The sequence below is a fragment of the Haemaphysalis longicornis genome, unplaced genomic scaffold (assembly GCF_048455015.1).
Source record: "Haemaphysalis longicornis isolate Haplotype H1 unplaced genomic scaffold, Haemaphysalis longicornis Haplotype H1 scaffold_4, whole genome shotgun sequence".
Lineage (NCBI taxonomy): Eukaryota > Metazoa > Arthropoda > Arachnida > Ixodida > Ixodidae > Haemaphysalis > Haemaphysalis longicornis.
The window spans coordinates 167,754,205-167,781,703 of NW_027526361.1; the positions used below are offsets into that span (position 1 = coordinate 167,754,205).

Sequence of the window (27,499 nt, forward strand, 5' to 3'; positions counted from 1 at the left end):
GCTAGCACTGCCCCTATTCCATGGCCGCTGGCGTCCGTGCGGATTTCCGTCGGAGCAGAGCTGTCAAAGTGAGCCAGGACAGGCGGGTTCGACAGGTGGCCGATGAGCGCGGAAAAAGCCGACTCGTGCGCTTGGCCCCAAGAGAACGCTGCATCCTTCTTAAGAAGATCAGTGAGGGGGCGAGCGATGGCAGCGAAATCCTTGACAAAACGGCGGAAGTACGAGCACAGCCCTATAAAGCTGCGCACGTCGTGCACTGAACGCGGAATAGGGAAGTCTTTAACGGCGCGTATCTTCTCAGGATCGGGTTGAACACCGGTGGAGTCGACTAGGTGGCCGAGAATCTTGATTTGGCGGCAACCGAAATGGCACTTTTTGGAGTTCAGTTGCAGACCGGCTCTACGAAAAACACCCAGAATGTCCGAGAGACGTTGCAGGTGAGTCTCAAATGTGGGCGAATACACAACGACGTCGTCAAGGTAACAAAGGCAAGTTGTCCACTTGAACCCGCGAAGAAGAGAGTCCATCATCCTTTCGAATGTGGCCGGCGCGTTACACAGTCCGAATGGCATGACTTTGAATTGGTACAAACCGTCAGGTGTTACGAAAGCGGTTTTTTCTCTGTCTTTTTCGTCAACGGCTATTTGCCAGTATCCGGACCGCAAATCGATGGATGAAAAGTAGGAGGCACCATGTAGGCAGTCGAGGGCGTCATCAATTCGAGGAAGCGGGTATACATCTTTCTTGGTAATTTTGTTCAACTGCCTGTAATCAACACAAAAGCGCCATGAGCCGTCCTTCTTTTTCACCAAAACAACCGGTGATGCCCATGGGCTAGAGGAGGGTTCAATAACATCCCTTCTGAGCATTTCGTCAACTTCCCGCTGAATGACACCTCGCTCGGTCTGAGACACGCGATATGGGTGTCGACGTATCCGACTTGCATCCCCTGTGTTTATGTGATGCGTCACAACTGAAGTCTGACCTAAGGGCCGGCCGTCGAAGTCAAAAATGTCACTATGGCTGGCAAGAAGGCAGCGAAGCTCGTGAGCATGGTGCGCTGGAAGGTCCGGGGAAATCATTCGTACAAACTCATCTGATTATGCGAGGTTGTGGTGGTATTCTTTGTCAACTTGGGCTGATTCAAGGGCCATGGCAGAAATCTCGCAGTTATCCAATGGTGAAAGCTGGGCAAGCGCTATTCCTTGAGGAAGGACTTGTGTCGAAAGTCCGAAATTTAGTAACGGCAGTGTGATCCGATTCTGGGCAACTGTTACGACCGAAAATGGGAGAGCCACGTGTCGGTCGAGCAACACGGCTGTAACCGGAGAAACGATGTAATCACCATCCGGCACGGGCGGAGACGAGGTCAGCGGAAGATAGGTCACTGCCTTTGGGGCCAGGCGAATGTGCTCAGTGGAACGAAGCCGGGACTGAGGTTCGACATCAGTAGCAAGGGGGCTCGGTAGCTCGAGCCGAAGAACACCTGAGGCACAATCGATTAAGGCTGCGTGGTCCGCGAGAAAGTCCAGGCCGATAATAACATCATGAGAGCACGTGTCCAGGACAGCAAACATAACAGGGATTTGGTGGCCGGCCAGTCCAACACGCGCAGTACACATTCCGGCTACGGTGGTCATCCCACCATCGGCAACTCGCAAAACACGGGACGGGGCAGGCGTGAGGACTTTCCGTAGGCAGCGGCGAAGGGACGAGCTCATGACGGACAACTGCGCACCTGTATCGACTAAAGCAGTTACCGGGACATCATTGACATGAAGGGCTAATAAGTTGTGCTTTCCAGATCGAGGAGGTAGAGGATTTTCGGGCCGGGTCGGGAATGCAGCATCACCTCTGGGAGCTGCACTGCCTAGTTTTCCGGAGAGTACCGGGCGGCACGGTCGGGAATCGGAGACGATCGGCGAGGTTGCGGCGATCGGGACTGGCGGCGTTGGGGCGAGGGTGAGCGGTTGAACCGGTTGTGCACAGGGTCTGCATTCAAGTGTTGGGTATCCGAGGTTGGGGAAGTACGGCGCTGCGCATCGGGAGTGTAGCCGTAGGAGAAAGGCCGAGAGCCGTAACGAGGTGACGCATTGGGCGGGGGTGGAGTCCAGCGGCTCCTACAGTATCGAGCGATGTGGCCAATACGGGAGCAGTTGAAGCATATTGGTCTGTCGTCAGGCGTTCGCCATTCAGCTGGATTGCGGCGGCGGTTACCAAAAGGCGCTTGGGGGCCCATGTGCGTGGTCGGCGAAAACTGTTGGGTAAAAGGAGGATGGGGATGCCCGATACTGCACACTTGATGGATTCCCATGCTTGCCATTTCATTGCGAACGACGGCCTGGATTGCAGCGATCGTAGGGAGTTGGCAGCGATCATCTGCATATGGCAGTGTGGGGGTCGGGACCATCGCTTCGATTTCGCGGCGCACGATTCTGGTAATATCCGCAGACGGGGCGACAGGGTCCGGCCTGCGTGGAGCAGGAGCGGGTAGATGGACGTCATCGCAGGAAGATGTAGCAGCAGTGTGCGGCAGCCGGGCAAATTGGTGAGCTATACGGCATCCCTTGGCCTGCTCAAATCGCCGGCACTCTTTGATGATGGAGTCAACGGTGGCGCAGTCCTTACATATGAGCAGGTGAAAGGCGTCGTCGGCGATGCCCTTAAGGATGTGACCAACCTTGTCCATTTCTGACATTCCTGGGTCAACTTTGGAGCATAGGGCCAGAACGTCGTGGATGTAGGCGACGTAACTTTCAGTGGATGTTTGAGCCCGTGTTGAGAGCTCTTGCTTTGCCGCAAGCAGGCGACCAACGGGCTTCCCGAACACCTTTCGAAGCTCTTCTTTGAAAACATCCCAACTGGTTAGCCGTGCTTCATTAGTGTCAAACCATGTCTCAGCCGTTTTCTTGAGGCACAAAGCAGCGTTGGCGAGCTTAAGGGTGTCGTCCCATCTGTTGTGAGCACTCACACGTTCGAACCTACGGAGCCAATCTTCTACATCAATGTCGTCCGTCCCAGTGAAGTCGCCGGGGTCCCGAGGGTGGGACACAACGATGAACGATGAAGGGGATCCGGGCTCATTCGCAGGCATCGCGGGGCCTCGAGCGATGCGCCCACTCCGAAGTTCCGTGTTGTTAAGAAGCCGCGCTGGCGAGAGGTACAGGAAACCGGAAGTCCAGCACCTCCACCAAAGATGTCACGTGACAACGCGGAGATGGGTAGTCAGGAAGGAGGTGTATTTACAAAGGACACCGTAGCCACCGGCAAAAAAGACGGGTTGATGGCGCAAACCAAGCGGGAGCTCGGGCTTCGTCTACTTCCTCTTCATTCCGTTGGACATCGCCCAGCGTCTTTCCACTGGAGCACATACCCCGATAGGGAGAGATTGCCCCGTGTACGTTTCTCGGGAATCTGTCCGAAGTCTGTGACAATATATATATATATATAGTCTGGAAACACAAAAACGCACACGAAGCTCGAAAAAATCAGGATAGGACCTAGACACACCCGAAAAACATTACCAATATGAAAGTTTACTGACGTTTCAGGAACAGGACTTCCTTTCTAGAGAGTACAGAATAAGTTGGTTTCAGGGTTATATATTTTGATAATCTAGCAAGGGAGAGGACATTGCGCTCTCTTTTGCTCCTCTTTGGCTGCCACTTGAGCTTGTCACTTCTCTTGACTCGACGATCGGCGAGATGAATATCGCATCTCAGACGTGCATCATCCATTCGAAGGCTGTTGTTACGCCGGTGAGATTTTGATTAAGGCGATAAATTCACCCGTCACAGTTTTCAAACAAACGTTTGCTCCGATAAGTCGGCTCATGCCTCGTTCTCGACGCGCTCCGAACTAGGAGAAGTCGGCGAAGAGCCTCGCGTTGGCATAAAGTACGTGCAGAGTCGTCTGTTCTCCTAGCCGAGGCAGGGCTTGGCTTATCTCGGGTACTTCAATAGCCTTTATTTGAGATTCGCCATGATCGTACTGGGTGTAGAGGGTCACGCGTACTCTTTTGTACCACTTCTGAAGAAACAAGGCGTTTCCACAATGAGATATTGTCATCTTCTCATCCGCGAGTACGCTTGATTGGAGCTTCCTCGATAGCCTGCCTGTTAAGAAGGTCCGCTTGCTACCTCCGTCAAACAATACCCTCAGCATATGTTTGGTAGATAGATAGATAGATAGAAACTTTATTGTTCATGGGATGGTGGGGCGAATCAGCCGCCTCGGTCCAGGCAGCCGCTGAGGGCCCTGATGATGTGGGCCGCCAGTTCCCGTTGCTGTTGGAGACTCGCTGCAACAGCCAGCCACTCTCCGGTGTAATTGTGTGGTTGGGTTGGGTTGTAGGGGCACTCCCACAGAATGAGGTCCTGGGTAAGGGGAATAAGGCAGTGGGGACAGAGTGGGACAGGGGTGTCTGGCGTGCGTTGGAACAGATGGAGCCGAGTGGGTGTGTGCAGTGTATATGTTTGCGCCTGCCGGATGACTACTTGCTCGCGACGGGTAAGCCCGAAATGGAGGGGAGGGAACGTGCGGCGTATGGTTAGAATGTCTGCTAAGGTGGGGAGCGGAGGGGGAGGACAAGGATTTGTGTCGCGAGCGTCGACAGGGGCCCGGAGGAGAGCTTCGCGGGCAAGCTGATGAGCGCGTTTGTACCCTGCAACGCCTGCGTGACCAGGGATCCAGTGCACGTGAAAAGGCCATTTAACGTTGTAGAAGAGGGACAGTGAGGAGGGGAACGCAAGACCTTGAGCCAGGTGGTAGCATGCTGACTTCGAATCGGTGTAGATGTTGGTCGTGCGGACGGGGGATGTGTTGTCAGCAGCGGCAAAAGCGATAGCGAGAAGTTCGGCTTCTTCTGGGGAGGTGCAGCGTCGAGTGATGGAGTAATGAGTACCCTCTAAAGTGATGAAGGTGACCGCACCGAGGCTATCTTCAAATGCCGCATCTGTGAATACGTGGCGGCTGTCGGTATCACGGTTTACTTTCTTGGCGTAGTATGCGGCACGAATAAGACGGCGTTTGGGATTGCGTTCCTTGCCCATGTGGCGGGGAATAGGTGCTACGGTAATATGTTGGAGTATTTTGCTGTCTAGAGGAGTTGTTTGAGGTCGGGGAGGACGGGAGGAGTATCCTAATGTGCGTAAGATATGAAGGCCTGTTGCAGTTTCGGAGAGGCGTTGACGTTGGTGGCTGCGGTGGATGTCAATTATGTCAGTAACCGTCGGGAGAACACCAAGTTGCTCAAGACGGGTGGTGCTAGTGTTAATAGGAAGACCCAGAGAAATTTTTGTCGCTTTGCGGATTAGAGCGTCAAGCTTCCCTTCCAAGGTGCGCGATAGGACGACGTACGGCGCTTGATAGCGAATGCGGGAGAGGATAAGAGCATCGCGGAGTTGAAGAAGGTCCTGTTCTTTGAGTCCCCTGGAGCGTGTAGTGACACGGCGCATCATGTTAAGAATGGGTTCGGCCTGTCGGAGAATGTGCTGCACAGCCAAACCTCCTCCTCCATCAGATTGCATGTGAAGGCCAAGAACTTTCAAAGTTTTTTGTGGGTAGATGGTGTTGTCATGGTGATGAAGGACAACTTGAGGTGGTTTCCAATTACGGGAGTGCACAAGCAGCAATAAAGTTTTCTCAGCCGAGCAAGCTAGACCGATAGTGTGAGCTGCTTGATCAACGGCTCTGAGGGCGTCTTGAAGGGTGTCTTGAATGAATCCCGGACTGCCGCGTTTGATCCAGATAGTAATGTCGTCGGTATACAGAGAATACTGAATTTCGGGAAAGATTGTAGAGCACGGTGGATACGGCGCATGGCGAGGTTAAATAATGTAGGAGAGAGGACCGCACCCTGAGGAATGCCTCTCTGAGGGTGAGGTACCGCGTCAAGCTTGTGGTCGCCCATTTGTATCGTCAGGGTGCGAGATTGAAGAAAGTCACGGACGTAACTGTACATGTTCGCGCCGCAATTTGTCTCTGCTAGTTCTGACAGCATAGCGTCGTGATCCACATAGTCAAATGCCTTTATTAGGTCTATCGCGAGGATGGCTTTCAGCTGGGCTGAGCTGGGAGACCGAAGGATGTCCTCGTATATGCGAAGCAGTGTTTCTTGAGTAGATAGCTGTGAGCGATATCCAATCATAGAGTGAGGGAGTGCTTGGGTATCCTCTAGATGTTGCTGAAGGCGATTTAGGGCCATACGCTCCATAACTTTGCCAACGTGAGAGGTCAGTGTTATTGGACGGAGATTAGGGAGATCTAGAGGTTTACCGGGCTTCGGGATGAAGATCACGTGGCCCTTCTTCCATAAGTTGCAGAGTGGTATTTGTCCTGTCCAAACAAGGCTGATGGCATGTAAGAGATGGTGTTGGTCAGCATCTGACATATTCCGAAGTAGGGCGGTAGTTACAGAGTCGGGACCAGGAGATTTGCTGCCTCTGCACATACGGAGGGCGATGCGAAGCTTAGCCAGGGTGAATTCCTCATCAAGGTCGGGGTTTGGAGAGCCATTATACTCAGAATACCGAGGTTGACACAAAGAAGGGATATAAAGTTTCTTCATGGTGTCCAGTAGAGTGGCTGGGTCTTTGTGTTGAGCGGTGAGGCGATTGATCTTCTGGGTGGTCATATTCTTTGTGCAGTCGGGATTTATTAAAGCTTTGAGTATACGCCACGTCTTGCTAGTGCTCAGGGTGTATGTTTGGTAGAACTGCCGTTAGCTCATACATGTGCTGTGTGAAGTAGAGCCGCTTTGCCGGAAGATTGTGATTCCTCCGACGAGCTGAACACAGCCGTCAGTCTGTGCGGCAATGGGCGTTACCACGTTGGATTACACAGGGAAGTGATACGGCACCACTTGCAAGTTTCACATGAAAGACTCCTTGGTACGGGGAAAAGCCTGCCGTAGTGAAAGCAACCTCCCTGGAGTTTCAACGTGACTTTCTTTTCGTTTAACATAAGTTCAACCGGCAGCCATATGTCATGTGTTCGTTCCATTCACAGAAAAGGCAGTCGTTGCAGGACAACCTGACGGTTAGCGTCGCAGCCGAACCTGCACTGTTGTCCTTGACTTGACTCCGTGGTGTATCGATTCGTGCTGCAGTCATCGTGGAAGTAATCTCCCGACTCTGTACTTCTATGTTCAACAGGTCAAGCAACGCCGACACGTTATGGGGCGTTCTACAACTCAGTTCTCGTGATTATGTTTTTCACATTAACTTGTCGAACTTGCTCATGTGGTTAACTCTGTAATACCGCAGCCTTCAACATTACTCCGTATCTAAACGTATACATTAAATTGTACAAGAATCTCAATTTGTACATTGAGATTCTTAAACGAACTAACATGAGTATGTACACGGGCATGGGACATCTGAACGCCGTTCAAGTACTCCCAGGAGCTTACTTTAGGCAGTTTTAGCAATTTGCCCATGCGGTCGTTGTTTATCACGATTATATCTCCAAAGCGCTGCTGCAGCAGTTTGATGGCTATCGGGTAGCTCTCATAGTTGTTTGTAACCCACATACCACCAGCCGTCCACCGGTGTTTGAACGAGCCATGAAGAAAAAACACAAGTTAACACAAGAGAGTTTAAAGCCAGCAAAACGCATGGTGATCCGTAACTACAGCAGCAAATGATTTGCCGTACAAGTACGAACGCAACTTGCTTACAGCCCATACAATTGCGAGGCATTCACGCTCAGTCATAGAATCGTTGCGTTCTGCACGGCTCAAAAGGCGGCTTCCATACGCTATTCCTCTGGTGCGACCGACCTGTTTGTGGACAAAAACAGCTCCTACGCCATGCCCACTAGCATCAGTTGGAACTTCTGTCGGAGCCGTATCCTCGAAATGGGCCAAAATCGGACAACGGGTCAGACGGTCAAGGAGAGAGGAAAAAGCCGTGGCTTGCGCGGAGCCCCACCAGAACGAGATATCGGTCTTCAGAAGATCCGTCAGCGGGTCGGCTATATCATCGAAATTCTTGATGAAGCGGCGGAAGAACATATGCCGAGAAAGCTGCGAAAGTCCTTCGCACATCGAGGGACAGGAAACTTTTTGACGGCGCGCACCTTCTCAGGGTCAGGTCTCACACCATTAGCGTCTACTACATCTCCCAGGATCCTAAGTTGTTGGCTGCCGAAATGGCTTTTGGACTCGTTGAGCTGGAGGCCGGCACGACGCAAGACTGCAACGGTGTCCGAAAGACGTCCGAGGTGTGTTTAGAATGTTGGGGAAAGCACGATGACGTCTTCCAAGTAGCAGATGCACGTTGACCACTTGAAACCTCACAAAATCGAGGTGATCATCCTTTCGAATGTCGCAGGTGCATTACAAAGACTGAATGGCATGACCTTAAATTGGTACAAGCCTTCCGGCGTCACAATAGCGGTCTTTTCGCGGTCCATACGTTAACAGCAATCTGCCAATAGGCAGATCAAAGGTCGATAGACGAGAAATATGACGCACTGGGAAGGCAATCGAGGGCATACTCTATACGAGGGAGGGGGTAAACTTCCGTCTTAGTGATCTTATTCAAATGCCGGTAGTCAACGTAGAGGCGCCACGAACCATCTTTCTTTTGCACCAAGACAACTGGTGACGCCCACAAACTTGAAGGTTCAATTACGTCCTTGTTCAGAATTTTCTCTACCTCGTTTTGGATAATTGCTCGTTCCGTATGAGACACCCGATATGGTCGCCGGCCCGCAGCGCCGGTTTTGATGCGATGCGTTAGCTCCGAAGTCTGATTTACCGGACGGTTGTTCAAATCAAAGATACCCCGATAGGGTGCAAGTAGCTGATGCAGTTGGCGAGCTTGGGAGGCAGAAAGTGCCGATGACATCATCTTTGTTAAGTCATCGGAGGTAGGCGGAGGGTGTTTTGGACCATCGGGAGCACTTCGAGGGACATCAGTGCACACAGGAGAGAACTGACATTCATTGAGGGGAGAAGGGGTGGCCAGTGACATTCCCTGTGGAAACACTTGGTAGGAAGGAGCAACATTCAAGAAAGGCAAGCCTATTTGATTTTGTGTGACCGTGACGATTGTATAAAGAAGCGCCACGTTGTGTCGTAGGAGGACACCAGTACGAGGAGAAACATCGTACTTGCCGTCCGGGACAGGTGGGTACGGGGACAAAGGAACGCAGGTTATGGCTTTTGGAGCTAATAGGAGCTGTTCAGCATAGCATGGATGGTGATAAGGTTCAGTGTCAGCAACAGGAGCGATCGGCCGGTCAAGACGAAGGATACCGAAGGCGAAGTCTATGAGGGTGGCGTGGTCAGTAAGAAAGTCAAGACCAAGAATTATGACTTAAGCGCATGCGTCCCAGACGGTGAGTAGGACTGGAAGTTTGTGCCCGGCGATGCCAAATCGAGCTGTGCAGACCCCTGCTACAGTGGGCGTCCGTGCTGTCGGCGACTCGTGCCATGTTGGATGGAGCAGGCGTCATAACTTTGTGCAGGCGGCGGCTAAGCTGCCATCTCATAACCGAAATGTTCGTACCTGTGTTTATTAGGGCGTCCACACGAATACCGTCAATAGCGTCTTCCTAGAGATTGTGTTTCGTCGTAATTGCGAAGAGATGATTCTCGGGCCAGGTCTGAAATGCACCATCACCTGCGGGAGCTGCATGAGCTAGTTTCCCGGTGCGGTAGCTGCATAAGAAGCAGGTGGGGAAGGGCAGCGGGGTTGGGGCGAACGAGACTGGCGACGTTGTGGGGACTGGGAGCGGCCAAAACGAGTGCTTAGGGAACTGCCGGAAACTTGACGTTGCTGGGAACCAGGCATGAATTGGTGGGTCCTGTCGCTCGAGTAGATTGAGTCAAGAAACCTTGGCCGCGGAGGCAAACGACCAGTGGTAACGGCAGTAGAGAGACACATGTACAACGCGAGAACAAATGAAGCAGATTGGCCGGTCATCAGCGGTGCGCCATTCCGTAGGGCTGGGCTTTCGGGCGTGTGCGAGCACTGCAGAGCGCAGAAAAAATGAATGCCCAGGTTGGCAACTTCTTCAAGCACGACTGCATGGATGAGTGCTGCAGTCGGGGCATTTCGGGCATGGCCGTATTGAGGCGCAATAGCCGGAGCCATGGCCTGTATTTCGCGGTGCACTATCGCCGTCAGAGGGTCGGAGTAGGCAGGTCATGTGTCGGCGGCGGACGCGGTGGCATTGCCACATCTGCACACGACGATGTTGCTGCGGTGTGAGGGAGACGGGTGAACGAGTGCGCTATGCGATGGCACTTCGCTTCTTCAAACCAGCGGCATTCCTTCAAGACGCACTCAACGGTCGCCCACTCTTTGCAAATCAGCAAATTAGAAGCATCGCCCGCAACGCCCTTAAGGATGTGCCCAACCTTGTCGGATTCCCGCATGTCGGGGTCTACTTTTGAGCAAAGCGCCAAAACGTCTAGGAAGTAAGCCACGTAAGTCTTGGTGGATGACTGGACGCGGAAAGAGAGGTCTTTGTCATTCTGGGCAAAAGCACGAAAAAAGACGTGGACGAAGGAAACGGACAGGACGAGCGTGTTTTTTTTAGGCAAGCTGGCGCTTCATGGAGTTACTGAACGAATCGCGCAGTTCTTGTTTGCATTGATCTCAGTTTGTCGGCCACGCTTCATTGTTTTCGAACCACACCAGAGCGGGTTTCTTCAGATGTAAGGGCAGATTTGCCAACATGAAAGTGTCATCCCGCCGGTTGTGGGTACTGACGCGCTTGTACATGCTGACCCATTGATCAATGTCCACATCGTCAGCGCCAGAGAAAAAGCCACGGTCGCGAGTGGGGCAGACAAAAACATTCTCCTGGCTCACCAGTCTGAATACCCATCGCACGTGGTTATTGCAACCGACGCCTCGGTAAAAAATGAGAAAGTTAGAGTGGGTATCCGGCATTTAATTGGTCTTTTTCATTGAGTCTACAAGATTATATTCCCATATTTTATGCAGAATTCCGGGCTATTCTTCCCGTCCTGAAACTCGATTCGGTGCAATCTTCAGTGATGATACTCACTGATTCCCTTTCCGTGTGCATGGTCCTTTTCTCGGAAACTGTCAGTACCATGCTCAAAACGTTTTCCTCCTGCGTTCCCACTTATGTGAGGGCATTTAGGCTTGTTTGGCTGCCTGGTGACTGTGGATTAGCCCTTAATGAAGCCGCCGATACGTTAGCAAAAATGGCATTGGCTTGGCCAATTGTGGAGGTGCTTCCCCCGTTTGCTTGCGTGTTGCTAGCCCGTTATCGCCAATACGTGTTGGCCCAGGACGTCTCTGATCATGGGCTGCACACTTTTCCGGAACTCGAGCACCTCAGGTTTCGTAAGAAAAGAAGCCTCTGCCAAACTCGCTTGTGCGAAGTTTCGCTGACTTCGTTTCGTTGTGGTGTACCCCCACTTATCGGTACCTATACCGGGCAAATCTAACAACCTCACCCTCGTGCCACTTCTGCCAGGAAATTCAATCAGATGACCATTTCTTCCTTTTTTGCCGCCGATTCCCTCATCATCGAAGAAAGCTGCTGGAGGTTCCCCTGCGGCGCCTTCGAATGCCACTAACTTTGCCAGTGCTTTTGTCTTTTGGGGGTACGAAGTTAGGCCACTGCCATGGGGATGTTTTTCACTCATTCTATTTCTTCATTTCAGAGACGGCTCGTCTGCCTTGCTAAAGCAATTCCAATGAGGCTCCCTCGTTCCTCTTTCTTTTTCCATTTCTCTCATCCGTCTACGTACTAAATTCTCTCTTCGACTGTACTGTTTTGCCTTATCTGGTTCTTTTTAATGAGAAAAAAATCTTCTTGGCCAATCCGCCTGAGTGGGTATGCGCCACTTTCTGGGGCACCACCACAACCACCAATGACTATCGTGTTGGTGACTACAGGCTCAGGGGTTGGTGGCATCGTCGCGCGATGGGTGTGACCGGCTCGCCAAAGCTCCGTGTTGTGCCAAGACTGCCGGGAGAGAGATAGGGAACTTGTACCTCTACCACAAGATATGACGTGGCATTGAAGGCACTGCTCGGAATAAAATGCATTAACAGCCAAATACAAGCCGGCAGCTAAGGTTGCTCGAATGTCGAAGCAACAGCGCGCGTGTCCGCAAGGCTCTCAGCGTCGTCGTCTCCTTTCCCCAAGGCTATGTGCAGCTTGGCTCCCCATCAGTGCAGTGGCGCAAATCGCTGGCGGAGAGGTTGGCTATAAGTGAAAACCAGGCTAGCCTTCGCTCCTTCGTTGAAATCCTTTCCCTTTCCAAGGTGCAATAGCCCGTGACAATATGATATTACGTGGTTAATCTCTGCATAAATGCTTTCGTAACGTATTGGTATAGGGAAATCACAGAAGTGCATGAACATCACCCTACTGCGAAAGATTTCTGCCTCGGTCATCATCATGCAAAAGAAACGACGCGTACACACCAACTCACAGCTGGTAAAGTGTAAATTATGAAAGAGGTTTAAGCTGTGCAGCGGTCGTTCAATTCTTTATTCAATTCTTAATTTTCCTTAGGGAGGAGGGGGCTGGAGCTCAAAGCTGCGGATTAAGCTTGACAGAGGCTCCAGCCCCGTGTACCCCGTTACCTCTTTCGCTAAAAAAGTGTGGCTCTGAGGCCTCGTTCCCGCCTTACATATAACCTTGAAACCTTGAATCTTCGTAGGTGCCTTAAAGTAAAAGTTAGGTAAGCTGAAATAGCCGCGGTAAGATAGATGATGGAAGTCACGCGTGGGGATCTAAAAAAATCCTCATGAATTATGGCCCCATTGGTGTTGGGAACCGGGGCTCGGAAACCTTCAAGTGAATTATTTTCATATTTTTCGAGCACCCCACTCTATCGGAAAAAGAACTTTATCTTGATTTTATTTGCGTATCGTGCATTATCTCGCTTTAAGGTTACAAGAAGAGGTCTTCCCCGGCCATGCTACGCAAAAGGCTAGCCAGCAGATGGTAGGCCACCCGGGAAACAAAATGCGCACCCAGAACGCGGAGATCACTTTCGAAAAACATGGCTTGGTGGATGGATAGAACCAGACAGTTGAATGTGAAAGAACCGACATAAATGTTGCAAGAGAGCAGCACTTGACAGCCTTCGTAAAGGAAAGACACGGACTGCTGCTTAGGAGGAAGATAATGAGAAACGTCCTTACGGAGCCGCGATTCGTTGTGTGAGTCTGAACTTTTAAATGACGTCCACCGTGAAAATTACGCACCTGATTTTGAACGGATAAGTTGACCTGTTACAGGTAATCTAGGCTCATGCTGAAGTCAAGGGTTTGACGGACAACCGTCTGGTCGGGAGGGTACATTTGAGAGAGAAAGAAGGCACCGGCCAAGTAACGAAAAAAGAAAAACTTAAAAGACGTTTCGGCTCCCGCACGGGAGCCCTGTTCACAATGAATTTTATTGCAGAGAAAAACGGCCTTAAGTAGGCTTTAAAACATGACGTGGGCAGCGTGCATATATTGGGTGCAAGGGTCTGATGTTGCGATTGAGGGTGTTAGGCGTTGTCTGTATTGCCGCGAACCATGTACGGGCTTGCTTATTTATTGTTTCTTTTTACTGCCCGGCTGTGTTATCTGCGTTCCAAGCAAAGCGCGTCTTCCATTCTTTATTTTTATGCCGCACGGGCTTTCACATTCCGATAAGCAAACTGTTTCGCCCTAACGTCGCTAGCCGAGAATAATCATCTGTGATCTACAATGTTCTGCATGTGAATCGACGGTTCCAGAAACACTCGCACGGAAAGATAACAAGCCTGCAGAGCAGACGCCTCGGCATTCGATTCTGCGACGCTCGCCGACGCAAGTCACTTTGTTGACCGCTGCTTCGCCGCTTCTGTATTCTTTTGAGTTGTTAGGGGAGCACAAGTTCGCTCCAATCAACGCCGCCTGTATAAACAGTGCCTAACGCGTGAACGAAAAATGGCCAAGCAGCCACTCTCCTGTTGCTCTCTCCTACCCTTCCCCGCTCCGTAGCCTTCCAGCGTGCTTTTGTGTCCGCCAGCCAGCGCCGCTTCTCGGAAACTATGAAAAATAGTGGAAAGTTTGTTTAGCGTTCCCGAGGCGGCGCTCCTACGCCTTCTTGTTTTTCACCATGCCTGTCTGTCTTGGTCTGTCACTGATAAAACTTCCTTTGTCACGAAGCAAAATCCCTTGCGCTGCCGCAGGCTGATGCCGGCTTTGCGGGCTTATCTACTCGGATCACAGGCCCTGAAATTTTCTGAGTGGGGCATCCCACCTCTATCCCCTCCGCATTTAGGTATTATTTTGACCCTGCTGTTCGCACTCCGCATCGGTACGCACTTCTAAATTTGAGGACTGTACTGTAGAATCACCCGGACAGCGTGGCGGGAACCCAGCTGCTTATTTTTTTGTTTCCTATAATTTTCTGAAGTTTACAAGCACGTGATATTATTGGAAAGTAATCGTAGAAGTGAGCGCCTGAACAAAAAAAGTGCACGCAATTTTTTCTTCTCTAAATACTCCAGAAAGAAAAATATCAGTAAAATAATGGCTGCCCCATCCGAAAATATCGTTTTTCTGTTAGCTATATGTATACCCGACAATCAGTATGTTCTTACACTATCTCAGTCCGCCTCCGTCTTTATCTTTGGAAAAATGCAGCAAGTATGAAGCGAGCGACAATTTGAACGAGATCCCCCAGTGCGCCACAGAACTAGCGCCCCGTCGCGGCTCAGATGTAAGCGAAACGGTCCTTGAAGCCCAACAGGCAAGCTGACAGACACACGTCGTAGACGTGGGTGCAGCGTTCGCGACTCGCGATCAGTGACGTAAGGCGAGATGTCCGCTGGCACGCGCCACATAGCGGATCAGTGCCTGAACTAAGCGTTCCTACCCTTCCCATTGAAAAGCGCGCGACGCGTCAGGCAATGTTCATAAAGGCGGCGTTGCTCCAATAAACTTGTTTCTCCTTCAAGACAACTGCGTCGTCCTTGGCTTCGTGACATCTGCTGTAGGTGCTGGGTAATTTTTCCCCTCCTTCGACAGACCACGGCAGGCTGTTAAAAATATTAGAAGAGGAAGAGGTGGCTATTCGCAGCTGCCCTCAACTATCACCATCATTGAAAAGTCCCATCCGCCATAAAAACAAATCACCCACGTCCCGCGGTCCCCGCCTTGGTTTCTTCAACAAAATGGTGCCGTGACCAGGATGGGGAGATCTACACAGTTGGAGAACGGAGTGTGTGGGCCGCCATCAACGATGACGCGAGTGACACGGCTGCGATGGGACTGAACGGTGACCGCTGACCGCGGGCCGCAGGCGGACGTCACTACCCACGGATCAATTGAGGGCTCACCAAGCAACTAACGACCAGGCGCCCTCACCAACGCTACCGAACGGACGCCTGCGGGGACCAACGGAATTAACGGCTTCGGTTTCTCGCCTACCATGACTCATCTCGGCGACCAACAGATATTAACGACGCCGAGCATCGACATGGAGGCCCTTCGCGAACGAAGAAACCTAATCCGCAACGAAGCCACTACCCTGATCAAGGACATAAAATCACAGATGAATGCCGAGACACCATCAATCGGTGAGCTTATTTCGCTCAAGAAAAGCCTAATTACAAAACATAGGATATTAAAAAGACTGACTTTATACGCACGACGTCGTGTAGTCTGGCGGGAGCCATTATACGCACGACGCGACTATAGCGCCAACGCGGCAGTGCTGAAAACTGAAAGCGCCCTCATATAACGGGTTGCCGGGTTCCCTAAGCCCCTTGGCGGCTTCGACGGAGGCGGCATGGTATTCGAAGTTGGGGCACGATTTACTTGCTTTAGCGATTTCCATCCCGCCTTTGAGAATTTCAGCTCCGGAACAACGCCTTTTTCGTAGTGAAAGCTACAAAAACAGTGGACGTCGTCCATTCGCGGCTAAGTGTACGACTTGAACGACTGCAAAAGAAACTGAAGTACACAAACGCGACAACAGACTGACATCACGATAATAGAATCGGACAATAGACTAGGAAATCGCCGTGAGTGTTAATTAAAGCGCCCTATTATTTTCGGAACGATCGGTGCAGTTTGTTGTTGAGTGTCGCGGTTGCTCGCGTGACTGTTATGTTACACACTGATACTTCTACGCATGCCGTTTTGTTTTATCGTCCGGAATAAACTGCTTCTTTCTGTTTCTTGCGTGTCGGCGTCATATCGTCGAGGGGGGTCAGGCTCGCGAACCCTCCGCACATGAAGGAAGTTCCTTCACGACGTATACATAAACCAAGCAGTTCTTGGAACGTTCAGTGCACATTTGGTTTCTAACTTTTAGTGTACGTCAATGGCTAATGCCCAAAGCAAACATGAAAGCTGTTATCATTGCTCCACACATGTGGATGTGCTTGAAATGAAATGTCGTGGGTATTCATTTCGAAATGGTGAAAATTGGCTTGCATGTGGCCACTGAAATCCGTTTAAGAATAAAATAAATTGGGGGTGCATCTGACTTCGTTTTTTAATAATTTGTTGCAACTGAATTTTAACCTGTAACTTTCTTAATGTGCATGAGTAGAACAATTTGCCGCATTGTTTAAGCTATCGGTCAACGTAATCCTCCATATACGTGATAATTCTAAATGTAGGATAGGTGCTTCCACCCCGCAGTATTAATTCGGAGGCTGGTTAAGAGCACCGCCATCCGTTAGGGTTCGATGCGATCGCAACCCGAGCGCTTCTCAACTGCATTGACTATGCAGATTTTAAGCCGAGATAAAAAATGCGTGAAAATTATAACCTAGGTGATTTTTAGGGAGCTGAACGTTATTCAAGAGCCCCAAATTTCCCATCGGTAATTGGGAATATGGTCTGTCTGTCTGTCAAGGACGTAATGTGGCACAGAGCATGTTAAATAAGTCGCATAGCTGCAATCGTAGGTGAAATAAATGCATTATCCGGTTCTATGTCGTGCTTTGTATTCATAACATCAGCTGTGATTTTTTTTATTGCGATACGGAGCGCAAAAGCTAATCGAAAACCCATTTCGAGGAGCGTTGTACGGTTGTCATTCGAACCATCGGCTTCGCGACCCATGGTGCGACGGAAAAGGGCGATAGAGACGCTTGGAAACAGCGCGGCGCCGGTTGCTTTGGCTGCCGCGTTGGCGCGTCACTCACGTCGTGCGTATAGTGGCTTCCGCCAGACCACACGACGTCGTGCGTATAAAGTCAGTCTATTAAAAAAGCTGGACAGCGAGATTGAAGTACTTCTCGACTTGGATGATTTAGACAAAGAATATGAAGCCGCCTATGAATTCGAAGATCTTATCCTATTGACGAAATTTAGAATGGAGCGATTGATCCCGGAATTGGAAAAGTATTCTACCGATAAAATTGTTACAATAGCCCTGAAAAAGCAGGATGGTACCCTAAACGTCAACAAATCGACTTTGGAAAAAAGTCACCTTATGAACGAAAACAGCAATTTGACGACGCCTCTGAAAGAACATCATCAGACAGAAGTCAGGGAACAAGCTGTTTGCTTCAAAAAAGGGACTAGTTCAAGGAATAACCAAGTGGAGGCACCCGTTCTTGTTGCTCGCTTAGATGACTGCAACCCCAACGACGGAAGTTTTCGATTACCGGCAACAAGAATGACGGATAGTCATACTAATGATAACGCTGTGCAAGAACCTGCCGAGCCAACTTGTTTGCAAGGTTTTACTGGGAAGAAAACACGATCAATGCGCAAGAAACGACGTAATGAAGGCCCACAAAACCACAGAATAAAGAAGCTCAGCAGTGTTATCGGAACCACTCACCCATGGAGACGCCTGATAGAAGCCGTCACCGCAGCCCGGCTTCAGAAAGAATTTCGTTTACCATGGTAGAGCGTAAGAAAGACCTGAATACCCCTATGTCCAAACGAATGCCGCGAAAACGGCCAAACTGGAAGGGCCTACGATGTGAACGCGCAACTTCCCCAAACATGGTTTCATCAAAGCACGTTACCAAATGCCGACTGATCGGTACAACGAGAAAGAAAAGAGCAGCCTCACGAAGAAGGAGCGTTCTACGCATGGAAAGAGCCAGGCAGCGCTTGAATTCCTCGACACGACAATCGATCCGACGCTCATGCCACACGAAGCGTGCACGAACACTGCCAGGTCATCCAGGACAGACCACGGTAAAGACAAGCTGCGTGCGCTGGTCCAACTCCACAAAACACACGTGCCACAGAATGTGGAAACATAGGTGGAAGCAGAAGAATGAACTATCAATGTGCAGCTTACACGGAGATGACGTCGGTTCTGATTACAACGGACTGTTTAGTGAACTAGGGCAATAGTTTTTTGGAGTTGGCTCCAAAAGTTAACTCCTAATTTTTAGTGAACCTTCCTCCACTTATCGGCTGGCCGGGAGGATGTTAAAAATATTAGAAGAGGAAGAGGTGGCTACTCGCAGCTGCCCTCAACTATCACCATCATTGAAAAGTCCCATCCGCCATAAAAACGAATCACCCACGTCCCGCGGTCCCCGCCTTGGTTTCTTCAACACAGACAAAAGCGATTACTTTTTCGCTACCGCTTTGCCTTTGGACGAGAACGGCACCCAAGCCTATATCGCTGGCGTCGGTGTGCATTTCTGTTTCGGCGTTTTCGTCGAAATGAGCGAGCACGGGAGGGATTTGCAGGCGTTTTTGCAGCTCGCAGAATGCCTTTTCTTGGTCGTTTTCCCAGCTAAAAGGCGTGCTATCTTACGTCAACAGTGTGAGTGGCTCTGCAATGCGGGCGAAGTTTGCGACGAAGCGCCGGTAGTATGCGCACAGTCCGAGAAATCTTCGCACGCCCTTCCTGTCTTTCGGCCTCGGGAAGTTCGCAATGGCCCAAGTTTTTGCAGGGTCAGGTAGTACTGCTGCGGCGTTGACGACGTGGCCCAGAAACTTGAGCTCCTCGTACGCAAAACGGCACTTTTCGGGCCATTTTGCGTACCGACTCGGGTTGCGGACCGACTGTGCCGACTCGGGGTTAACCCCGAGTCGGCACAGGCCCTACCCATGTTCGAAATTTGTCTGACTTTATTGAAAACGTACCCCACATCAGTCTCGATGAATCTGACATTAAGGTATCCTTCGACGTAATTTTCTTGTTCAGGTTCGTACCGACTGACTTAGCTGTGAAGGTGTGCCAAGATGCTCTTAGCCAGGACCCTTCTCTACCGGAGAAGCGCCCAATTGAATTGCCCGACCTGGCCAGACTTTTACAGTTCTGCCTAGCGAACACTTATTTTACGTTTCGACAAGTGCACTACCGACAAGTTCACGGTACAGCGGTGGGTGCGTCGGTGTCTGCAACGGCTGCGAACCTGACAATGGGGTCACTGGAGCGCTGTGCACTGGCCTCCTTTGTTCCGGCACCTAAAATTTTCCTTCGTTGTGTAGATGACTGTTTTTGCATAATTCGTAGAGCCGTGCTACTCCAGTTTACAGCGCACCTCAACTGCAGAATGCGGCCATACAGTTCACTGTTGAAGAGGAGATCAATAGACAACTGCCGTTTTTAGACGTGCTCGTCAAACGCACCGGACCCGACCTCGAATTTGACGTGTACCGGAAGAGCAGTCACACCGGTCGTTATCTCCACTTCAGATCCGTTCAACCCGCCTCACACAAGCGCTCTGTGGTGTCTTCTCTGATCCGACGCAGCCATACTGTTTGCACAAGGCCAGAAGACGCGGCGAGCGACATTAAGAGAGTTCGTCAGGACCTGTCGGGCTGCGGTGACCATGACGCATTTGTTTCCGCCGTGGAAAGAAGGATGGTTCTGCAGACAACGCCCAGTGCCGGTAAAAAGAAGTGGGCTTCCATTCCTTATGTCCCTAACACAAGCGAAGCATTGGCTCGTGTTCTGCGCAGCTATGATGTGCACGTGGCACACGTGCCATCGAAGAGGCTGCGACACACACTGACCCACGTAAAGGATAAGCTTCCTAAAGAAAGGTATCCCGGAGTGATATATGAGGTTCCTTGTGCAAACTGCAACTCTGTGTACGTAGGCGAGACTGGCTGCTTTCAAAAGCGCCTAAAACAGCGCTGCTATGATGTGAAGACGAAAATAGTGGCGTCGAATGCCCTCGCTGAAGATGTAGAGCTGTCGGGCCACGAGATAGACTGGGAAAATGCACGCATCATCACTACGGAGAAGAATTTGGACGCAAGATTAAATTTCGAATCGCTAATAATACAGACAACGCCTAACACCCTCAATCGCAACATCGGAACCTTGCACCCAATGTATGCACGCTGCCCACGTCATGTTTTAAAGCCTACTTAAGGCCGTTTTTTTCTGCAATAAAATTCATTGTGATCAAGGCTCCCGTGCGGGAACCGAAACGTCTTTTAAGTTTTTCTTTTTCGTTACTTGGTCGGTGCCCTCTTTCTCTCTCATGAGCTCATGCTAGTTTATACCAACACACAAACTAAGGTTTCAAAGGTTTATTCAATTCACAAAAAAAATTACATACATGCGTATAAACAGACGAGGGTCCCAAAGCCATAAGGCTGAAACGGGACCCTCGGTACTTCATTTCTAAAATAGCATATAATCGCAGCTAACAGAAATGGTTATTTTCATGTAATCACGGAAATAAATGCAACACTTGTAACAATATCGATTTCAACAAATTAATTTCACAAATCTATCAAGTGGACTTGCAATACCAACTACCACGTTAACAAATACTGCAAAACATTCTCTCTATTCATTAAAGGACATTTAAATCGTCCTCTTTTTTAAATTATACACCACGGGAAAACGTTTGAACAAATACCCGTGAAAATAAAATTTAAAAAACATCTAATTTCACCCCAGAATAAATCCATTTAGTGCTGTTTTAAATACAATAATGAAATTTTAAAGGACATCTAATTGCACCCTAGAAGAAATACCTTTAGTGCTGTTTTATAAACAATAATGACATTGATGATTTTACAGTAAGAGGCAGGCTGTTCCAGAGTTGAATAGCAGTGAAGTTGCCAATTTTTTTCCCGTAATTTGTGTGAACAATCGGGAGCAACAAATTATTACGGGAGGCCACCTTTGTGGGGTTTACATTGCGTACAGAATGAACGTCTACGAACTGAAAAGGAAGTTGATTGTGCAGAAGCTTAAATAACATGATTGCAAGATTGTACTTAAATAAGTGACCAATGGATAAGATACCTAACTGGCTACATTATAACGAAACGTCAGCACTCAAATGGCTGGTGTTAATAATACGTATCGCTTGGTTCTGAATATGTTGTACCGCTTTTAAGTGACATTGATAAGTGTTTCTTTACGCGATGATGCCATAGTTAATGAGACTCTGTACAATGGAGAAATAGAGTGCTAGCAGTGCAGGAGACGAAAAGAAATGCCGGGCTTTAATGAGCACACGAATGCCAAATGCAGTCGTTTTTTAAGGTTGTTGATATGAAGATGAAACTTAAGGTGAGGATCAAGACGTAAACCGAGAAATGTTGCAGAATGAGAAGCAGGAATAGAATTTTCACCAAGTGTTAACCAGAGAAGCTGGGCTACAACCTTCCGATTTGAACTGAAAATCATGGAATTTAGATTTGATAGGATTAATTGCCAATTGGTTCTTTTTTCACCAATGTACGACATTAGAGAGAGCGACGTTAAGTTTAGATGTTAAAGAGAATATACACTTGTCCGAACTTGAGATAGTGGTGTCATCCGCATGTAAGACGCAATGGAATTTCTGCAGGGTGTCAGGAAGGTCATATTTATAAATCAGAAAGAGCAGGGGCCCCAAATTGACCCTTGGGGCACACCTGTGTTAGTAACTTTACTTTCAGAAAACGTATCTGCTACATATACGACGTAGAGCTGCAAATGTGACGAGTGCCGTAAATGCTTCAAAATTTTTCCTCCAGGTTACTCGAAGCAACCAAGATGCGTGTCCTATAAAAGTAGTTTTAGGTTGTTGGTGCATTTACGATAATACCTGCATTGCAATCAGCGTCCTTCCGTTCTTTCCAGAACAGCGCCAGGAATGAAGGCCGAACTTCTTCTTCGACTTCTGTGGCTCTCAATGGCCGGGTCAGCCAGGAAACCTGACTCCTCTCTTGGGAGGACTGAGAGCGAAGTTGAGCCCCCATGGAACTGCACTCTTCGTGACAAGCAAGGCAAACGATGGGACCTGAACTGTGCAGTGGTCGACATTGTCAATTCCACGTCACGTCAAGGAGCAGTGACCCGAGAAGCGAACACCAGCTTGGATTTTCAAGTTCTTTCAAAGAATGCATCTAAACAAGATCTACACGAAATTTTTCTTTATGTTCAAAATGGAACAGTTAAGTGCTGCCTTGAGCACATATCGAACGAAACAACCAGGACTGCAGCCGATGAGACCGCAAAACTTGGAGGCGTTTTTCAATCTCTGGAAAAACACAGCGGAAAAATTATGAAAGGCACGGGGCAGACTGCAAGAGCCGAGTATGACGCAAAGTTGTGTCTTCCGCAAGCTTCAAACAATCTTTCAGATTACAATCTAGAGACGCAAGAACCTCACGGCGTATGCTCCGTCATATTACAAACGGCTGCTCACAACAATACCGTATGTGTTCTGCACTCTTCAAAATCAAATTTTACACTGTCTAGCGAAAGTCTTTTTACCCTGGTTGGAGGCCATTCAGCCATTGCGGACGCAGGTATGGTTGCAATCAGGGGGTGCCCTTTCGCTGAGTTAAAAAAATACGAATTGTTTCAGGCACCGAAACTAGACGCGCTTAGGTTTTACGATACGCCACTGGAAACCGTGGCAAGCGATTCGTTTAACTCGGTACCCCGTATTAAGAAGCTTTTGTTTGTCAGGTCAAAGTTAAAATCTATTCCTTTGGCTGTTTTTTCAATAAACAATTTGGAACACCTAAGTGTCAAACATACTGCGATAAGTCCCAACGATACGTTCTCGCTTACGAGCAGTCATACACCATCAAAAAAGAGTTTCCTCAAAAAGCTCAACCTGAAGGGTACGAGGCTGGGCCATCTAGATGACCGCGCTTTTTGTGCCTTTCCCATGTTGGAAAACCTAAACCTGCAGTTGTGTTCTCTGACAGCAATGAACGGCTCCCCTTTTGTGTGCCTCAGAAATCTAAAGACACTTAAGCTTAAGAATAACAAACTGACAACTTTGACAAACAAAACGTTTCTGGGGCTCCAGAATCTAACAGCACTGAAACTTACGAAAAACTTCATCGTCTTCCACGACCCAACCCCAGTTTTCGCGCCACTGAGGAGTCTTGACATCCTGCACTTGGGCGAGAACAAGATTGATCTCCTTTTCCCAGAGGTGTTCGCAGGTTTGCCAGTGCGGAAACTAACACTGGCGCAGAACTACATCTCTAGCTGGTCCACAGCAATTTTTTCCCTGCTGAGCAGCCTAGAAACACTTCGGTTGGATGGCAACGCAATACGTGTTTTCGACGACGGCATGTACGAAGATGTTGCGAACATAACAGCTGTAAGCATATGTTATAATCCATTAGACTGTGCTAGCTGCAAAATAAAGATTGTGGAACGCTTCTTGTTAGGGAGCAACAACGGTCTCAATCGTAGCGTGGACTGCGTAGTCTGCAGCGGCAGCATTGCGTCAGCGAAGAAGGTGCTGGTCATGGACGTGGCCCCGGGTGTCGATGCTTGCCGACCGCAGGACTACTACGTGCTCGTGGGTGTGCCCCTCATTCTCGTCGTCCTTGTGGGTTCAGTGGCGGGGTACTCGCTGTACGCGAACCGGTGGTACATTCGCTACTTTCTGCTCTCACTTCGCATCAAGGTGAGCGCATATCGGAGGCTGCGCTGCGTGGACAGTTTTCTCTGGGATGCCTTCGTCTCGTATCACAGCTCAGACGCGGCATGGGTGCGTGACTGTTTGGTTCCGGCGCTGGAATCAGCGGAACTTGAGTTCCGGCTCTGCGTCTCTGACCGAGATTTCGTGCCTGGCGTACCGATCGCCGAAAATGTGTGCCGCGCCATCGGACACAGCCGCAAATGTTTGTTCGTTGTAAGCCGCCAGTTCTGCGAGAGCCGCTGGTGCATGTTTGAGTTGACATTGGCGCAGCACAAGCTCTTCGAGTCGGACCGCACCAACCAAATGGTGCTGGTGCGCAGGGAGCTGGTAGAAGAGTCGCAGATGTGCCACTTTCTAAGGTACTTGTCCCGAACCAAGACGTACATTCAGGTGCCACGCGAGAATGCAGACAAAACTGTTTGGGATTATTTTTGGTTGCAGCTTCGGGCCGCTTTAAAATTGTGAGTGCAGAGGGAGTTGCTGAGTCATTGTTATAGTGATTTACAATTTAAGTCGCAAGAATTACTATACATAGAAACCTGCACTCGAAGAAAACTCTGACCTTAACGTGATTGTACTATATTTCGCTGCCAAATAAGCCTTCATTGTTACGATCCGCATCTCTATCTTGGCGGTTATCAAAGTTATAAACTGATTGGTTTTTTGTACGTTGTTTCTTAGATTTCCTTCATACCGCATTTTACTAGTCTCAGAGTGTTCCGCGCAGGGTGCACGTAACATTCAATAGCATTTTCTTCTGAATGTCGGTATCAATTGAAAACAGATGCCGTGCAGTGTTTTACGCTCCAGTTGGTTTTTACTTGTTTATTGCAACATCATAATACTTGCATGAAACCTGAATTTCCGAGAAAGCGTTCAATGAATAGTGTTTCAATATTATAAATAATTTTCATGCGTAAAACCATCGAATGCTACAAAACTGATCTCATATGCTTCACAAACACTGTTGCTTCCGGTGATAAGCTCTTTATGTGACACATCCTTGCGGCGATTTACATTAAACGATTGCACCAATATTGGGTTTGTTTTCGACGGACTCTCAACAAGTCTGGCCACTAACAATTGATTAGCGTGGCTTGCCATTTTTATTGTATTTCCCGGAATAAAAGAACATTTTTGAAATTGTAATATGGTTATTGTTGGTAATATAGGTTTGTAACATATGCGCTATAGTTTGACTAAAGCTTTGTTGTCAGTGAGCTATGAACTCTTAGACAAATGACTATATCGCCTGATTGTGTGTGTGCGTTTTGTGTACGTCTGTGTGTTGGAGTATTCATGTGTAAGTGAGAGTTTTCATTTTTTCATCATACCTCCACCCCCATTTGGTGTAGCAAGTCGGGCGCCCCGCCTGCCTGACCTCACTTGCCCAATAAAGATGTTTCTCTCTCTCTAAAGCTATGTAATGTTGTGGAATCCTCATGGCAGTTGGAGAAAACAGCGATGTTTTACCTGCTGCTGGTCCGCTGGGCAGTTATTCTCGGCCGGTCTACAAGGCAGTGGCAAGAGAAAAAAGTCTCGAAAAACGCCCGCCCCACTTTCCTCTAGTTCAGCTGAGAAATAATAAAATTTGTCAGTTACGCAACCGCCTGAACTTTATTAATTCTTTGAGTGGCACCCTACCTATACACAGTGGTTGGGGCAGATATACAGCAAAATTTCATTCGTCGTACCTGGCTTTGAAGTATATATAGATAAACTAGCAGAGCGGAGCAAGACTTTTGTATATTGGTGACGCAAGAGAGACAATCACCTTAAAATGAAATTTCAGCAACTCGTCGTGCCAGACGAGCTCAGGCTCCACGAGCGACCCGCACACAGTGTGGAACCCCTCGAGAGAGACCGATGTTCGCACAAGCCGTGTGTCACGGATATGCAATGAAGGCGGACGATGACAAGAAAACGTGCCTCCAACAATCAAGCTTCTTCTCGACTGGAAGAAGTCGCATGAGTTTTTATGCACATTGTTGTGGCGTCACAAGAATACAAAAAAAAAGAATTCCAAAGAAATGCGAGAAAATAAAATTACAATCTTGAAAAGCAAAAGTAAAGAAGCAACATTCCTGAGCATTATCTAATCAAAAATCCTCAAGCCGTTAACCTGAAAAATAAAAAAAAATAGTTCAAGGAAAAGAAAAGTGAGACGGATACGACTAAACTGCTAATTACAACATCAGAATGAATCATTGAGATGCTTGATTCAAACAGGACACTGGCGGCCTTCGCTAAGAGCATGAAAGTGTGTTGTATATTACACCACATTACGCAACAATCAAACTGATTGGGAAGGAAAAACTATGCTGAAGTTTCATGCGACACTCGAAAGTCTTCATAAACTCACGGTGATGTCTGTAGAATAAATCATGGCACAATTGATACATACACATTAAAGTGGATCGATCAATATATGGCGGGTTTAATAGCCCGGAGCCAGCAATGGGCAAATAGCGCCAAAGAGAAAATGACTTTTTAATAGAGGTGGTGCGAAAACAAAAGAAAATCGAACTAAAATCGAGGAGTTAAGGTAAATTGAATTTAAAATTGAGATTGCTGGTGTATGAGCCATGTGATAACTCGCAAAGTGAAAGTGTTGAATAGTTAGATTTAAACAGTTAGTTAAAACCTTCCAACCACGTCCTTACTAGAAAACATGGGGTCGTCGTCTCATAAGTGAGATGAATGAAGTTTTATGGTCTGTAAAGGGCCGAAAAACGTTTGCGTCTTGTTGTACAAAGTGCTTTGACGCAAACGATGTGAGCTACGGGTGGGCTATCTCCACACCTGGACTGCAGGGGACTTGAATACCCAAGGAGCAGGTGTGAGTGCGTCACATCAGCGTGGCCTGTGCATAACTAGTTAAAGGGACACTGCAGGCAAATAGCAAGTTGGGCCCCGATGAAAGGTCAAGTGGCCTGAAGCCCCCCTCTCACCGTTTATTCAGCGGCGAAAGATGATTTAACTGCCGAGAAATTAGCCATTTAAAAACGTATTTCATTCTTCGAACCATTTCATGACATTTTGAGTGACTTCCACGGTTGCCTGGAGCGAGTGAGGTAGCAGGGTGGTCTAGCGGGAAAACTAAAACTTACCGAGCGAACCATCGTGGCCGCGGGAGCCACTGGTTGTGTACTCGGCGCATACGACAAAACAACTTGTCGTGCCCACCTTCCGTTACCTGCCTATCTCTGTGCGTCAATCTTGGTGCCGCGAGATGGTGGTTAAACAATGGGAATGTGCCAGTGACCTTTTAATTGAACTACAAGACGGCTAGCGGAGAGCGGAACCGCAGCGTGAACGACGACGGAAGCGCTCTTTTGATTTGCAATCGCGGTATGGGTGGTCGTGTTTTAGTCACTTCGATGCACTCGGCGTGAAAACGTGGCGCCACCTGTTACTTGAACTTGTAACAGCGTGCGACGCTAAATTTTTCCCGTCGCGATATGGCATAGCCTCCTGTATACGCCTCGCGCGATGCCTGTAGGGGCGCCACTGAAATTCCCCTAGCGGCCCGTTTCGAAAGCAGTCGCGGGAGTCGTCGGCCCGCTCACACTGTCGCCGTTGATTTTGAGGCACGTTCGCGACTGATATTTTCCGTTTGTATGCGCTGGAAATACATATTTATGTGGGGCAGTCAGTCTGTTCGCACTTGTGTATTTACGG

At 48.9% G+C, this 27,499-nt stretch overlaps 1 protein-coding gene across 2 annotated transcripts in view; it reads left to right on the plus strand.

The window, feature by feature from the left end:
* Nucleotides 1-25,747, plus strand: part of LOC144179506 (uncharacterized) — a 133,418-nt gene extending 107,671 nt beyond the window's left edge. The window contains exon 2 of one of the 2 annotated variants that reach the window (XM_077707887.1): nucleotides 22,009-25,747. In XM_077707887.1, coding sequence (XP_077564013.1) covers nucleotides 22,022-24,283 — 2,262 coding nt within the window. In that variant the 5' untranslated portion in view covers nucleotides 22,009-22,021 and the 3' untranslated portion in view covers nucleotides 24,284-25,747. The remainder of the gene's footprint in view (nucleotides 1-22,008) is intronic. The other variant, XM_077707888.1, reaches the window with a different exon arrangement.
* Nucleotides 25,748-27,499: the final 1,752 nt, after the last annotated feature.